General features: G+C 35.8%; 1 protein-coding gene across 5 annotated transcripts in view; it reads left to right on the top strand.

Moving 5' to 3' along the window:
* The window catches only part of KNDC1 (kinase non-catalytic C-lobe domain containing 1), a 58,167-nt gene that overhangs the window by 17,557 nt on the left and 24,490 nt on the right, over nucleotides 1-16,120 (top strand). For 4 of the 5 annotated variants that reach the window (XR_005627465.1, XR_005627466.1, XM_039709269.1 and 1 more), the window contains 3 exons: nucleotides 5,468-5,614; nucleotides 7,739-7,856; nucleotides 8,204-9,225. Coding sequence is in view for 3 of the 5 variants with exons in the window: in XM_039709269.1 (XP_039565203.1) it covers nucleotides 5,468-5,614; nucleotides 7,739-7,856; nucleotides 8,204-9,225 (1,287 nt within the window). In the remaining 2 variants the exon portion in view is untranslated. The remainder of the gene's footprint in view (nucleotides 1-5,467; nucleotides 5,615-7,738; nucleotides 7,857-8,203; nucleotides 9,226-16,120) is intronic. The other variant, XM_039709270.1, reaches the window with a different exon arrangement.

The raw sequence follows: 16,120 nt of genomic DNA, 5'->3' as shown, positions 1-16,120 counted from the left end.
TGGCAAATTGCTCTATGGAGAGTAATCAATAGAGCCATATCTGTTGCTGTTAAAATAATGTTTGCAGGTAGCACAGAGACTGTTGTAAATGTGTCTTATAATTTTTTTTTTTTAAATCTCCTTTAAAAGAAGACCTGAAAACAAACCCCTGAGGTTAGCCAAAAAGTATGGAAAAAAAACTTTAAAAAGTTTTTTACAAAAGAATGAAAACCTGATATTTTTAAAATCTCTCAAAACACAGGAACGCTACCCAAAGTCTGCAGTGTTTGCAAATGAATAAGATATACAAAAGAGTTTTTCAAAGAAAGCTATAGCCAAAAAGCTATGTAATTTTTTTGAACATGTTTTAATCTTGTTGGACCTTCAGTAGGTTCATACATTGCAACTCTTTTTTATGGAGAATTATCAAAAATTTGGCTCAATTAAGAGTGTCAGAATAGACTAGTGACCAACCTGGCAAAATTAGCAATAACATGAATTTCCAGGACCAGATGGTGAAACAGCATTTGTAAAAGAAACATTCAAGTATTACTTCAAGTAATACTCTTTAGCCTGGAAAACAATGCCGTGAGGGAGAAGCTCTGCTGGAAATCTGTGAGGTGTGCTGTGACAGTAGCCATGTAGTGAGTGTCACCTCTCAGAAATTAAGAAGTGGGTGGCAACAATGAGATGTACATGGGTGAATTCAAACAAAATACTGTCTTTTTATGCTGTAAAATGTGGAAATTCTTGCTGCAAAACATAGATGCAAAAAGGTTGCATGTGGCGAACGCTTAGATAATTCCATGGAAATAAAACAGTTGGTATGAACTGTTACAAACAAGAAGCCTGCAACTATAAAACTGAGGTTAGGTTGATTTCCCAAGTAGTGTTTCTCAGTTCAAATGTGATGATACAGAGGTCACCAGAACCAGTAAAATGCAGGGACTAAGTAACAAAGCCTTGCTGATGCCTTGTTGTATAAACTGATGACCTGATGTTTGCCTAACATATACAAACTTAAAAGCTTTCACTTACTTTTCTTAGGTTAGTTAAAAGACAATTAGAGAGTTAAAATATCTGCAGACTTTGACCGTGAGAAAATCTGACCTGTAGATGCATTTTGGGTCAATTTTTTAGAAGTCTTTTGGGGAATAAGTTTTTTCAGACAAGGTTGACTGTAGTTAGAAGGGACAAACAAATTCCAATATTTGTTAACCACTTCAAGCTGGACTGTATGTTTTGTGAATAGTCTACAGTGGCTGAACACTTCTAGCATGCTCTGCAGACTAATTATCAAGGTATCCAGAGTGGCAAATGAACATAAAGCTAATTTTTAATACAACACCTTCCAGTAATTACAATTATGCAGAAAGGCATTTAGTCCATTTGTAATGAAGGAAAGTACTGAAAATAATAGACCTTTTTCCCTTTCATTTTCTCACTAAGGAATATTACTGACTTTCTTTTGCATAAAAATAGTGTATTTTAGAGTGACTACATAGGAAAATGACATAGGTAAATATTAAATGTTTTCTCCCAACAGTAATTTTCTCAAGCACTACTTTGAATTTCTTTATAAAACTTCGAGGTTTAAAGCTTCACACTGAAGCTTTCTTTTATGGAACCCTTAAATGCTTTGAATTGTGAAAGGGTGGAAGTAGCTATATGTGTGCAATCTCAATAAAAAAGAGAAAAATATGGAAAAATAGGGGTCAGATAAGAATGTCAAAACCAATTACCAATTTCTATAACTTGTCATTTAGTCAGAAATATTTTTCAGGAAGTATTAGTTGTATTATGGCCTGTCTTTTTCAGTTCTTTGGAAGACCTACAATTCTGAACTTAGTGAAATCTCAATACAGAATATAAATGGCCATTATTCATAATTGCTACATGCTTGTGCAGTCACTATTCAAAAGCTCTTTTGTCAGCTTTTTCCTGTAGTGTTTGTCTGCAGAAGAGAGTTTCTGGAGAAGTTCAGTTGTTTAGCCCTGTCAAGCAGTAATACAACAACGCCTCTGTCACGCTTCCTGTGTAGACTTGGAGCCTTTACTTCATCTCCTGATCTTTTGATTGGCAGATTTTAAAATTAGAGCAGATCATTATTGTTCTCTGATTTCACTTCCTGTAGTGTTAAATGATTATAAAATGACATGCAGCAAAGCAAGTAGCTTTTAAGTAGAACTTGCAGAAGCCTTTTGGAATATATTCCAATCATGATATAGAATAATAACATTATGGTAGAAGCTTTCCTTGCCCTTGGTAAGTGCTTCCAGTACTTAGCCTGATCATTTTTTTAAAATGTCGTATCTTCACCTTTTGAATTACCTTTTTGGGGTGTTTTGTCTTCTTACGCCTTTTTGTCTTGGAAACCACTCTAGTATTAAAAGTTACTTTGATTTGAAGCTATTTGCATGATCATGACCTTCAAATTTTTCTCTGAAATACATGAGTTCACTTGTTTTGGCATGTTGCTGAAAGAACGACTTCTATTACCTCAAATCATAATTACTCTCTGCAAACATTTTTTTTTTTTTTTGTGTTGCCATTGGGATTCTTAAAATGCACATTATTTCCATAATGGCCTTCCCACTAATGCATACCATAATGGTTTACCTACAATTCTTGTTATGTTTGCTGGCTTTGGGCTAGTAGGATATGTACTCTCTAGGACCAAATCTGGAGAGCTGGTTTCCTAATGTTACTTCCTCCCTTTTCTCCCATCCTTTTTGAAGCTGACGCTGTGGTGCAGTCTTGCTGGCATGGTCTATATGTTTTTGTAACAAGTGGCATTTAGTCTTTAACTCCTGAGCCTCCTTAGGAATTTTGAACAGATTGCTTTGGGTTTGTTTGGTTTTTCCTTTGGATCTCTCTAGAAATGCATGCTATTTATCAGCCATTAAATAATTACCCTGTAATGAAAAATGCTTGCAATTCAAAAAGCTTTTCTCCTTATCTACATTTAAAACAAGTGTGTGAGAAGGGTTTTCTTGGGGGGAGTGTTATGTTGGATTTTGGTTTTGTTTCTTTTTGTAGTAATGGTTTTGTTTGGGTTTTTTTTTTTCAGAAAATAAGGGAAAAAAGCCCTCTTAATTATTCAATAAAATTCCAAATGGCCAGTTCAGTCCCAAAGAAAAGTTTTTTGCCACCCTCTCTTATTTGTTACTCTCCGTAGAGCAGACAGTCTTTAGCTTGCTTGTGAAATTGTTTTCATTGTGAGCAGTCACTTCTAGTAAGCATTAGGTATTTTATACTTAAGAATTTGCTTTATTTATTGCATATACACATCTTGCTCTTCTTTCCCAGGAAGTGAAATTTTCTTCCTAAGCCCAGCTGTGCAGTTAAGTGGAAGCTTTTTGATGCATTAACTTGGGGAACGCCCCACCTAGTGGATGATTGTAAATGCATTTCCTCATTGCTCCATTAGGACACAAGGTTACATTGGATTACTTTAAATATTACCGTTGTTTACTGCCAGCTCAGGAAATTGATTAAATAGCTGGGTTTTCTTTCCCCTTTTTCTTGTGGGCGTGGTGGTGGTGTTTGGGGAGCTGGAAGAAGGGAAAGGTAAAAGAGGGATTTACATGGAAGAAAGTTTCAAGTTGAAAAAGGTGTCCACATTCCCTGTAAATGTTTTAACACAGAAATTAGTTACAAACTATGATGCTTAAAATGGCCATCTGCAAAACTAGTTTTCCTGCATGTCAGAGGAAAGGAAGTGCCTTAACAGAGCAACTTTTTGTGTGTTGGGAAAAAAAGATCTTACTTCAGTTTTTTTCCATCACCTTGCTAATGGACTATTTGTTCAGGCTTCATAGTTTTGTATCCTTTTACCAACATGGTCTGTTTCATCTTAGAAAAAAAAGAAAATCATTCTGGTCTACTGAGGGTGTGGTTCAGTCGGGCTGCTGCCACTGAGTGGGTTATAGTAGTTTATGTGGCACAGGGAGCGGGGCCAGGAAGAAAGTAACCCTTACTTTTGGAATAGATGAACGGCCTTCATTCTTCTGCTAAATCAAAATAAAAATCATAACAATTCCTGTCTTAGTTCCTCTGAGATTGTCAAAACTCTTCAGTTACCTCTTCTGCTTAATGATGAAGCAGTATAACAGTGAGGGACTTGAGACTGAAATTACTGCTTTGGAAAAAAAAAAATCTTTTCTATCTAGATCAGATGGCATATAGTCTGGTTTTCTGACACTTGTCCTAATCTTCATGTGTCCCAAAGCTTTGGAGCCAGCAACCAGCACTGGTTTATGTGTTCTTGGTTTGGGGATGGCATGGAGAGGAGAGGGGAAGAGAGGAATTCTCTGCAGTCTCACATACACAGCTCTTCCTGATAGGTGGTGTTACACTTCCCTTCATGGAGGTGTCCTGCTTCACTAAAAAGTAACTCTAAAAGCATACCTGTGGAAAAAGTATAATTCATACAATTTAGAGACAAAAACACACCTAAATGATAAAGTTAGGAATGGGTGGAGAAAGAAAATTACTTTTGACGTTCAAGTCAGTCTTCTTTCTAAGATAAGAGATAGTACAGTATGTAGCAAAGGCATTAAAACCAATTTAATGTACAGCTACATTATTTTATTTATGTATGTATCTGTAAACCTCAGAGGGCAGTGTTCAGTACATTTGAATTCCTGGCTATGCTGCACCATTGAAATGTTTATCCAAACTTGCACTTATATTTGCTTATAAATTTTACACATTTTGTAAATATGTTCTATGAATGGAATATAAAATACAGGCCATCATGGATAAAATACCATTGCTTAAGCAGATCTGAAAAAGTATTTTTAATTTTTTTTTTCTTTTTTGTTTTTTCCCCAAGAAGCAAGATACTTCTAAAATTAAGATGCAGCTGTGTTGTGTGGGAAACCTACTGCATTAGCACTAGATTTTAAAAAGTTACTGGTTCACCTAACCCTAATCCATCACGAGGATGTGGGCTTTGAGAGAAGCAGAGGTGGAAAACATGGAGTATTTTTAAAACTCGTAGTGTCTTCAGTAACAAGTGGTATTATGCTGTATTTTCTCTGCTCTTTTATGCTTGATAGCACTCATAAAATATTGCTATATAGAAAAGGGGTTTTTTCAAATAAATATTTTGTTTCCCTGCCAAGAGGAATGTCACTTCAATCTCCCTTCAATCAAACTTTTTAGCATGCTTCTAACTTAAACACAGGGTTCTCAGTTTTATATTAAATTGTAGCCTGGTGTAATACTTGTAATACTGATTACTGATGAAGGGAAAAAAGAGTTCTAATTGTACCCCACAAGATTTCTTTTTGTTTGCAGCAAGTATATTCCCCAAAGCAAGTCTGAAGCTGGTTTTGTTCATCATGTTTAAATTAAACCACCTTTCTGGTAAACTGTTACCTTAAATTTGAAAATAGTTTAAGCTTGTATGATCTTGAAGCTTTTGTGACAGGAGGGAAAGAGTTGGTAATATATTTAATGTCTTTTTTTTAAATTCATGTAGGCACACATCTATTCTTTGGGTGCAACACTGAAAGCAGCAATAGAATATATTCTAGAACCTGAGACAGAATCAGAATTTGGACAAGATCTGCACACTCTACTGGAGCAAATGCAAGAAGAGAATCCTGAAAATAGGCCAGATATTGAGGTAAAATAGCCCTATTTTTTGTTTTTTGGTTTTTTGTTTTAAAAAAAAGGTGATACTAATATTTCTGTATGTGTGCTCATTAATCTCTATTTATCTCATTAATCTCTTAATTATGAAGATGGTCTTGATAAGCAGTATCCTCAGGTTTTGCAGGGAAGCTGAGGTCTTCCCCAACTCTGCAGAAATTCATCCTTTTTCCCACTCTAATGGATATACAAAACCTGAAAAGTAGATGTAGATGTTCAACAGTGCTTGAATTTTTAAGAAGATTGCGTGAATGCACTGTATCTAAATTTTCTCGTTAACTGTTTTCTTCCCATTTAATATTTGGTTTACAGAGAGACAGAGTGTCATTAGAAATAAAAGCACAGACATTATGCTGTGAGATCTGTGTGATTATTGGGTTGCATTTAAGAAGGGAGTGTAGGGACCCTGCCCCAGGAAGCCTCTGTTCCTTGGCATGTTCAGAGCAGTATTCAAACCATTACTACTAAATAGTTTTTCTCTAAATACATAAAGGCTTAGATATCTTTATTGGATTTTGTTTTTTATTCCACTTAGCCTCTTATTTTACCTTTAGCAGGTAGAAGCTAAAAGAATTTACATTCTAAATGTTGGTCACCTGACGGAGTTATTTGACATTAATGTGAAAAAGTTTAATGTTTTTGCAGACTACGAGAATGTAACCAGAGAATAACAGATGTGCTTTTCTTGGATTCAGTTCTTCTACTTCAGAATAGTGCTATCTACTTTTTTTTTCTGGGGTGGCGGGGGGGCAGGGCAGTGGGGTGGGGAGGGCATGGGTGTTTCATTTTCCTGAACTGATAATGTATATTCTAAATGTTATAGCACCTATGATCAATACTTTGCAAAAAGAGTGCTGCAACAGAAGAATTAACAGATTCATTTTTATAAAGTAAAAATGCTGGCTCCCTGACTGAGGACTGCCCAGGCAGAAGACCATATCAGAAGACAATATGGAGCCTGCTTGGTCAGCTGCTCTATTTCTATTCATTTACTGTTAAGCTGTCAAAGGTGGGATTGTATAGCACTCTGTCATCTCTGAGTGGTCTTGTAGACCCTGAAAGCTGTTGCTGACTATTGAAATCATCCAAAAATAATTGGTCTTGGGTAATATATAAAGGGTCACTTTGTGAGTATGTTCTTTCTATTCTTTTTTCACTGGACACTTCCTTGGGTGAACAGAGTTGTGGGAGCTATTTGGAGGGAAATCCCCTAGACTTTTCTAGGTATTTTGCTAGACTTCAGCCCAGCTGGATATCTGTCTCCCTTTTTTCTGTCCTTCCGTAATCCCATATGTGAACCAACAGGGCCAATTTCTTCCTTCCATGCACAACAGCAGAGGAGCAGTTGAGTGGAAACTGCTGAATGGGGAAGTGAGAGCATCTCCTAACAGCTGAATGAGGTCTCACCAGTGTTTATCTAGGAATAGTTACTGAGGAAATGGTGGGATGTATTTGGAAAGGCAGCTGTCTTCTACAGCCTGCCCAAAGGGGCAGGTTTTTAAATGTGTGAATATCTGTAGTTAATTATGTGTGAGATCAGTGCTAATGCATCAAATGGTGCCCAGGCTGCAGATTAGAGATATGAAGTGCGGTTACTTTTTGTGATCTGATAATGATTGCCTTTTCTTACTGGGAATATTGCTTTTTAAATAATTGTATTTTGCAGTTTTAAAAAGATTCAGTCTTTAATTTTAATGTAATTTCAGTAATAAAAACATTAATCATCCTGCCTGTGTCACTGAATTCAAGCAAAGCATTGGTTGTTTAAAAAAGTAATCAGCACTCTAGCTTTTGCATTTTCACTATGTTATTCATAAAGGATAACATTTAAGATAATTTTTATCAGTTGTTCTTGATGTTCTAACTGTAGGCTAAAACTTGAATTGTATTAAATGGCTTCATAATAGCCCATGGTAAAAACAAGAAATTAATTTAACCACATAATAGAAACACACGGTATAAAGAATTGGAGAAGAAAGACTTCCACTGTAGCATCATACAAATTCAGATGTACTGTGGGAGTTAACATCATTTGTGTTAGTCAAAATTCACGAATCTATTCATTATTAAATAAGTATTTAACATTCTTTTTCTCTAGAGCATTTTGTCATTATGTGAAGAAAAAATGAAGATTGCTTCATCAAGTAATATTTGTCGAAGCTTGTCTGCTGTTGGAAGAAGAGTTCTTTCAATTGAATCATTTGGTGCTCCTCAAGGTAACAGTAAAATGTATTTAGTCTAAAACTTTAGATTGCCTGACATATCTAATGATTTTTCAAAGACTGTTTGTGTGATCTCCTGTTGTAGGTTCCTTTCTAGATTACAACAAATCATTATTAAATAGTTGTAGATTGGTGATGGGGAAGCAGGGACACGCAACTCTTAATTAACATAATATGTTTGAAGTGTCCCTTATGATTCAAAGTAATTTGTTCAGAAATTGAGAATTTGTGTAACATACTAAAGATATGTAGCAGCAATGGCAGTAAAAGTAATATAAAGATTTACAAGAAGAGATTAGGAGGTTTACACATTTAATACAAGCATCTGTTTTTGTATCTAGATGTCTGTGATAACATGTGGAAGGGAAGAATGTGTCAGAGGAGTTTGGGATCTAAATTATATTCAAATGAGAAAAACAACATTGCAGGTGATTCGTCTGCAGTGGAAGAGGTGACGACTGCCTGTCATAACAACTCTTCTGTAGTTACCATGGTGACTGGCAGAGAAAGTGGTTTAAAGGAAATGCAAATTGATCTGAATAATGAGAAAACTCAACATTCACAACTTGCAACTCAAACTGAAAAGAGCAAAGAAGAGGACAAACACACAGTGTATACTGACAGTTTTGCTAGTGTTGCTTTGGATATAAAATCATGTGTTATTGACCTGGAGAGAGATTGCCTTTTTAAGAAAGGTTCTTTGAGAAAAATGAAAACCTTTCCAAAGCTATCCCTTGAACTTGCAGATACAAATAACTTTTTTACTTCTGTAACCAACAGTGGACCACTAGATAGGAAAAATCACTTTATAACACAAGAGTCACTACCTCTAGACAATAATAATGAGGTTGCTTTTTCAAAGGGGAATCTCAATTCGTTTGCTGTCAGTAGTCCACCAGAAACAGAATCAAAGAATCACCAAGTTGATGATCATCATTTAGAAGCACCATGTGTATGCACACAAGTGTCTGGCTTGAATCTAGAAGAACATGTGCCACTTATCAATGGGAAAAAGATAGGTTTTTCTTCATTTGATCACAAAGAAGACTCTTCTGGTGCTACCTCTGAAGTGCTAAAACCAGCTGATATGCTGAAAGGCCCAAATCAGTCAATTACTGGAGCAAAAATGCTAGACAACTACATGGTGTTGGAAGACTGTTCTGAAACTTTTCAAGGGTCAAATGAAAATTATGTACCACATTTTAACAAGATGGATTCAGTATTAACAACAAAACCCAGTGGGAACAGACATGGATCAAACCTAATTAGGCCACCAGAATTAAGCAACGGTGTAATGAGTGCAAACAATAATGAAGATAATCTTTGTGGAGGCAGAGGTTCAGAAATCAAAAGTAATGAGCAGGTAGTAAAAATAAAGTCTTCATTATATAGTTGCTGTAGTCACTTATGTGGAGATGAGATGACTTAAATAATGTGTGATTTCTTTCCCCCTTGTCCACTTTAGCATCCCAGAAAATGGAATTTTGCAAGTCTGCACACTTTAAGCGTTAATATTGGAAACACAGTGATCCTTTTTTCTTCTAAAATTAAAAAGTAAAGTGCTACTGTGAAATTTATGCTGTTGCAGAATCAACTTCCATTTAATTTATTTTTTTTTACAAATGGAGTCTACTCGCTCGTGTGTTAGAGCAGCATTCCGTAATAGCTGATTGCATTTGTAAGAGAACTACCAAAGCATACATGTATTTTTAACTCTTTATGTTACTGTCAATGCATAAATTTCACTACCTTGCAGTGAGCCTCCCAGGTGCTTATGAAAATTGCAGAATTCCTGACTGTAAACCTGTCCTCACTGAAATCAGTGGCAATATCCCATCAGCTTCAGGGGGATAGAGTCCACATTTTTTTTAATCTTACTTTTAAGTTTTTGGAAATTGTACATATGCTATATTCGTTCTGTGTTCTTAAATTGCTGTCTCTGTTTGTTATGTATGTTTCACTATAGAATTTAAATATGTGCACAATATGATGGATATGTTGTCTCATGCATTAAGTCTTTATAAATAGCCAAGTAACAGAGGGAGAATCTACCAGAGTTTGTTGATAGATAATTGTAATATGGTCTCTTCTCTGCTCAAATTGCATATCTCAGGGTGGACAAGTTTGGTCTCTGACTAGATGGTTGTCTTTTGTGCCACACTCAGAGGTGTAAACAATTCCTGTGGTAGGAGAGCTGCTGGCTAAAACTGCAGGGTTGTTTATCCTTCTCCTGCTTTGTTACAGCAGGATAAAAATGAGCAGCACAAACTTCGCACATTTTGTTTCCAGAAATTATTCTTAGGTGAAGTTGTTGGGTTTTTTCCTTGCTTGTCTACTGGCAAGTCAGCCTTGTTCTTGCCTACCAGCCCATCTTCCAACTATCCCATAGCGTGGACTTAGGGTTATTTTCAGTCTCTGTCCTTCCCTCTTTTCACCTTGCCCAATCATCTGCTTTGAAACACTAACCTAGAATTATCAGGTGTGAGCCTTTGGTTCATCATAGCTCAAAAACTAGAGCAAATTGAAGAATGTCCCTTTTTCCCTTTCCTGTCTCTTTTCCCTCAACAGATGTGCTTATTAAATTCATAGTTCAGGAGGATAGTTAATGTGAATAAGTACCACGTGGCATGGTTTTGCCTTCGGAGGGGGTTGTTCACTGTATGCATATTGAATCCTTTATTTAGGTTTTAAACTGTAAGTGCATTCTTAAGACTCTGAGAAATAATCCATCTATTGTACACACATCCTTTTTTTTTCTCTATTTCTGCCATCATTTATGAACGTAAGTTGAGTGTAGTGATAGGGGTTCTTTTTTAAGGTGGAAAAAATGTTGAAATTAGACCTATATTCTGTCCTTACCAGATTAGTAGGGCAAAAGTTTAAGTCTGGATGCATGAAGGTAGTTGTAAGAAAATAATCTGCTCCAGAATTATAGTTTTCCAAAATTCTTGCGTGGAATTAAAAGCTGTAACAAATCTTATTTGCTTTTTTTGCAGCAGCACTTGAGACTGACACACAGAAAACTAAACTAAAACATATTTTCATCTTATTCTGCTATTCTTCTAAAGTCTTCTTTTTCTTCAAATATTTAATCATCAATTTAAATAAAGTGTCCTTTCAGTCTAAACAGAATTTCATTCTTGCAAACAAGTAGGCTCTTACTAACAGTGATGTTATCCTGCTCCCACTGAACTCACAGGACAATCACTGTGAATTAGAAAAGGTAACTCTTGTTCCAGCTACCCTAATAAGCAGTGTTGTAATACATAGCATCTGAAGTGAAGACAGCAGGGTAGTGGTTCTTTGTTATATCAGAGGTTTATGGCTGTCTTTTCAATAGAAGAAACACTTGATAGACTCACACTCTACATTCTCTTTTTTAGTAAGTGACTCCAGAAAATGTTCAGGTCCTGCCACAGAAAAATGTGCTATTTAGAAAAATCTTTTTGGTCTCAAACAAAAAAAGCAAATATAAGAAAATGTTCTTTGATTATTTAACTGCTGTAGGGAAAAAAACCCTTTAAGTGTATTAACACCTAGACTTCTGAAATGGCTTCCTGAAATGCTGAATTTCTAGCCTTGTAATCCTGTGTTTTCTGAAGGAAGGTCATTCATAATTAGTAGTCATTGAACTGTATAGCAGACTTTATTGTGAGTCTTCTTAGAGAAATGCAGTGGGTTAATGTTGTCATCTTCATTTTTTCTTTTTGAAAAGAGATTTTATTCCTTGGGCTTCCAAAATATAGCAGTTTTTGCCTCTGTGTTACCTCCTGACAACTAAAAAAAAAAAAAAAAAAAAAAGTCATACTGTGCTATCCCTTACATGACAAAAGTATAACTGTTGTCTCTCTCTCAAGTTCCCATTAACCAGAATTTTACCAAATACCTTTTTTTTTTTTTTAAGAAAGCCTGAGGCTGAATTTGTTCATTTACTGCAAAAGCACAAGAAGTGTGAAGCCTCAACTAATGTGATTTCTGCCTTGTGGGGTAAATAGAAAACACCTCAGAGTATTTGCAGTGCTGCCATTTTCTGAGTTCTCTGACAGATTGGCATGATTGCAGCAAGTGGAGCTTTTAGAATGGTGTCTCGAGCATTCCTTTCAATATTTCATGTTGTTTAGAGAAGGTGCAATACCAGCCCCATCCGGTTGAAGATCAACCTTGTCTACTCTGGAGAACAGACAGTTTTTCTTGCCTGTCAGTACTTCTCCAGTGGACAATATTTTTCTAATACTCAAACACTGCTTCTTATTGTTGTGTGCTTTACTGCTAGTAAGCATTACTAAAAATACTTGCTTGCTTTTGTCTGGCTACTGCAATGTATCTTGTGAGGGTTTTCCTAATAATTTTTATAGTTTTGCATGCCATAAATAAATATTTTTCACTTCAAGTATGAGTGGGGATCTTTTATTTCTCTAACCAGTTTCATTCCAATCAGGTGTGTCTCATCTCTAATCCTTTTAAATGTTTCTCTGTGATTTAAATGCTATGGCCTTTACTTGGGAAGGGTTAATGGAAACCTGGCAAATGCAAGTTTGTTTTCTGTCGGTCATTCATACTCTGTCAAGCATGAGAGAAGTGAAAAGCCATGTAGCTAGAAATTGACACTTTAACACTGGGGAAATAACATGAAGGAAAGAAAAGTTGTCAGTTCCCAGAATAATACTTACTAAGAAAAGAATGATGAAAATCTTGCTTCGGCTATTTAAAACATGCCAGCATTATGTTCATAAAATAGATTTTGCATAGTTGGAATGCTTTACTAAATTTGGGGGTTACAATTCTGGTACCAACAATTAAGTAGAAGATCTGTTAAATGATCTTTGCAGCACTGCAAAAAACCCATTGCTTTTCCAACAAGTAAGGTTTGAAATGCAATCTTTGAGCAAAAACCAAAATGGCACCAGGATATAGATATAGGCAATAATGGTTCATTCGGCTTTTTTATATTTTCTGACAAAATTTCAATGCTGTGAAAACATTTTCTTACTTTAAAAAATCGGTAATATAATTTCTGTTATGAAAAGGTCTGGTTTAGAACATTAAAAAATTTGGAAAGCAACATTAGATTATAATTTTGTTTCCTCTTGGGTGCACTGATGATAATATATTAATGAATGTTTAATGGCATTATTAAAATAATGGTTTAAATGAAGTGGACTTACAAATGCTGAAGAGTTGTCTTGAGCTTGCTTTGCTAAAATATGTGAATAGATGGATAAGTAACAATGCATGCTACAGATGGTTTGACTGAAAGCATTTAATCCTACATTTTCCAGTGCCTCGGAATTTTTTTTCTTGGTGTTTGCATGGAGATTTTATTTTTAAATTTTGGGAAATAGTAATAGCCATGAATCAGAGACTTGCATGTTAAAATCCAAAACAGCCAAAGCTGAGACATGTCTATTTAAGGAGTTTTACACTTACATGTTTACTAAAACAAGGTTCAGTGGAGTTAGAACGTGCATCGTGTTAAAATACCTCAGAGGTGAGGTACCAGGAGCATTGCATTGAATATCTTTGTTTAAGGATTGAGGCTTAAATCAAAGTTGCCTCATAACCATAGGTTGAGAAGTGTATTCTTTTTCCTTTGAAACTGTTTGAACCAAACTGCATGCATTTTTCACCACAAATGCAAATGTGTGATGAAACATGTCTTGTCATGTACCTTCACTACAGGGGGTAATTCTGCAAGGTGTTAGAGCACGAGTTTGAAGTCCCCAGCAAGTCTGAACCCTCAGTTTTCATCTGAAGTCTTCCACATTTCTCTTTCTGGTGGAGGAACGTGGGGATTTGGAATAATTAGGACACTAGAGGAATGACCTTCTCAGGTGTTTCTTTGAGAAATAAAATTGATAATGGTGAAGGTGAGGAGAGACATGAATTATAGTAAGAGACAATAGCAGTGCAGGTATTTATTAGCATGACAGAAGACCAACTAGCAAATAAATACCAGCTAACAATATTATATTTGAGGTTTCACATTTCTTTAGAATGATTGCCAGAAAAACAATGAGTATATGCATTCAAATAAAGTTCACCAAACTGTAACCAGACTTCATCCTTCTTTTTCCTGACTCAGTTTGTTTTGGCCATCCCATAGATGGCACTGATTCTCATTTATGCTAAGATTTGCTTTCACTACGTACCTTTTTCTTCCAAAATAGAGTTTTTCTGGTGCCTCTTCATCCTCTGTTTTCTAATCTATCATTGACACTTCTGTCTTATCATAAACTTTTGCTGCTGCTCTTAGGATTTATTCCTACTCTCCTGCCATGCCTGAATTTCTTTCTGTCATTTCTTTCTTACTCTAAAGAGCTTGGATATCCCAGAGGTGATGAGAAATACTTTGCATCTTTCTGCAGTACAACAAACTTCAGTCTCCAGTTCACTGGAAGATTCTTCTTTCCCTGGCTAGACATTCATCACCTTCTGCTGAAGTGAAAGATGATTTGTATATGCAGTAAAGGAAGTCAGTCTTTCTTTGCTGCAGCTTTTAGAGCCTTTAAAGACATAAACTTCAAGAGGAGGAATTCTCTTACAGAGAAACATGTGACACTAGTGTGTACTTACTAAAAGAAAATTCCTAAATCCCAAAGCCTTCTTAGTGTTTTAGTCAGTCTGAAATTTCTCTTATGGTTTCTCTTCACTCATGTCAGCTGTGCAGGGTTAATTTGAAGGTTTGAATGCTCCTTTCTTTGTGAAGTGTCTGTGAGCAAAGACACTTGAGGCACATGAGAATCACAGTGCTCTGGAGTGGGAAACAGTGCTGCTCAGGGATAGTAATCTATCAACAGTATGAAGCTCTATCCTATATGCTTTCTAGACTAATTCATTCTTTTGACTATCTGTCCTTTTCCTTCCTGCTGTGTGATTGATGGCTTTTTATCGGACCATTCAAGAGCTTACTTTTCTAGATACAGTAAAAGAACACATGAAAGGATTTTGCACTCCAGGGTGCTGGTGATAGCAAAATTGGAGAAAGAAATTGAATCTTATCACCTGGCTTCAAATCTGTCTATGCTGAAGTTACTAATTTTTGCAATGTGCCACAATGTAGGATAGAAGAATAATAGCACCAAGTTCATTTTTATCTGTTGGAGGTAGGCAGAATATGAAACATTTTCAGTAAATCAAAAGGTGCGTTTCCTGATATATTTTGTTTTAAAAAATGTAATCTGGTTCATCTTCAAAGAATATTTAAACAATATGAACCTAAAGTACTGTGTTCTTTGAGAAGGTCTTCTGGTTCAAATTATTAACAAAGTTTCAGCTACAGAAATTAATGTCCTCCTTTTCTCCATAGATTGCACTGAAGCTATTTCTGTTTGTTGAGCTTTATGAAATTCAATGCAGTAGTCAACTCATTATGTATCTCATGATAAAATCCAAAGAGCATCTCAGGAAAAGGATGAAAAATTGACTTTAGTAAATGACAGTGCAGGGGCTGATTTGTCAAAGTTAATGATGTAGTGCCGTTGTGTGTGGGAGAGACCCTTAGTCTATGTAGATGTTATAAATACTGGTTGGGATATAAAGGTGTCTGTAAAAGCAACAAAACACTTCAAAGGGGGTTTTGTTGTCTCCTGTGCTTCAATTTTGTGTTTAGATTTTTTTGGGTTGGTTTGGTTCATTTTTTGTTTGATTGGTTTTTGTTTCTTTGGAGGTTTTTTTGAGGGTGAAATGGGTTTTTTTTTCCAGAGTTAATCCTGAATTACTTCTGGTAATTCTTTTCCTAACATGGCCTGAAATTGACTCATTCAGGACTGCATATGTAAGAGAAAATGTGCTGTGCTCTTTTTTTAAAAAAAGCACTGCTCTCACTCAGAGGTTTCTGCCTACAATGAACTTTTTAGTGTTCCTTTGGTAGATGAACGGAGATCATAAGTGCAGCTGATGTCAAGAGCCACTACTAGAGATGAGCTTTTCCATTAGCACGGTTTGATCAGGGAGGTGTGTGTGCACTACTGTAAATCTCCAATTCTTACATTCACACAGACACACACCACCCCGCAAAAATAAAAAATCACAGAATGTAAGGCGTGTCTCTGAAGAACAGTGAGTTTCCATGGAGTAGTATCTTTGTCACATTAAGGTATTATGCCCGATATCAAAAGCTAAATTGGTAGTCAGAAAAACAAATGCTGTTACTACAAATTGAGCAGCCAGTGATTAAATACAAAACAGCATGCTGGGATTTCAAATAAACCTGTCATTAATTCTGTCAATATTGTTAACATCTTTCACAGAAGAACAAG

Source organism: Passer montanus, unplaced genomic scaffold, assembly GCF_014805655.1.
Source record: "Passer montanus isolate IOZ18808 unplaced genomic scaffold, ASM1480565v1 scaffold21, whole genome shotgun sequence".
Classification (NCBI taxonomy): Eukaryota; Metazoa; Chordata; class Aves; order Passeriformes; family Passeridae; genus Passer; species Passer montanus.
The sequence above is the reverse complement of the archived record's forward strand: the minus strand, read 5'-3'. Positions and strand labels throughout refer to the sequence as shown.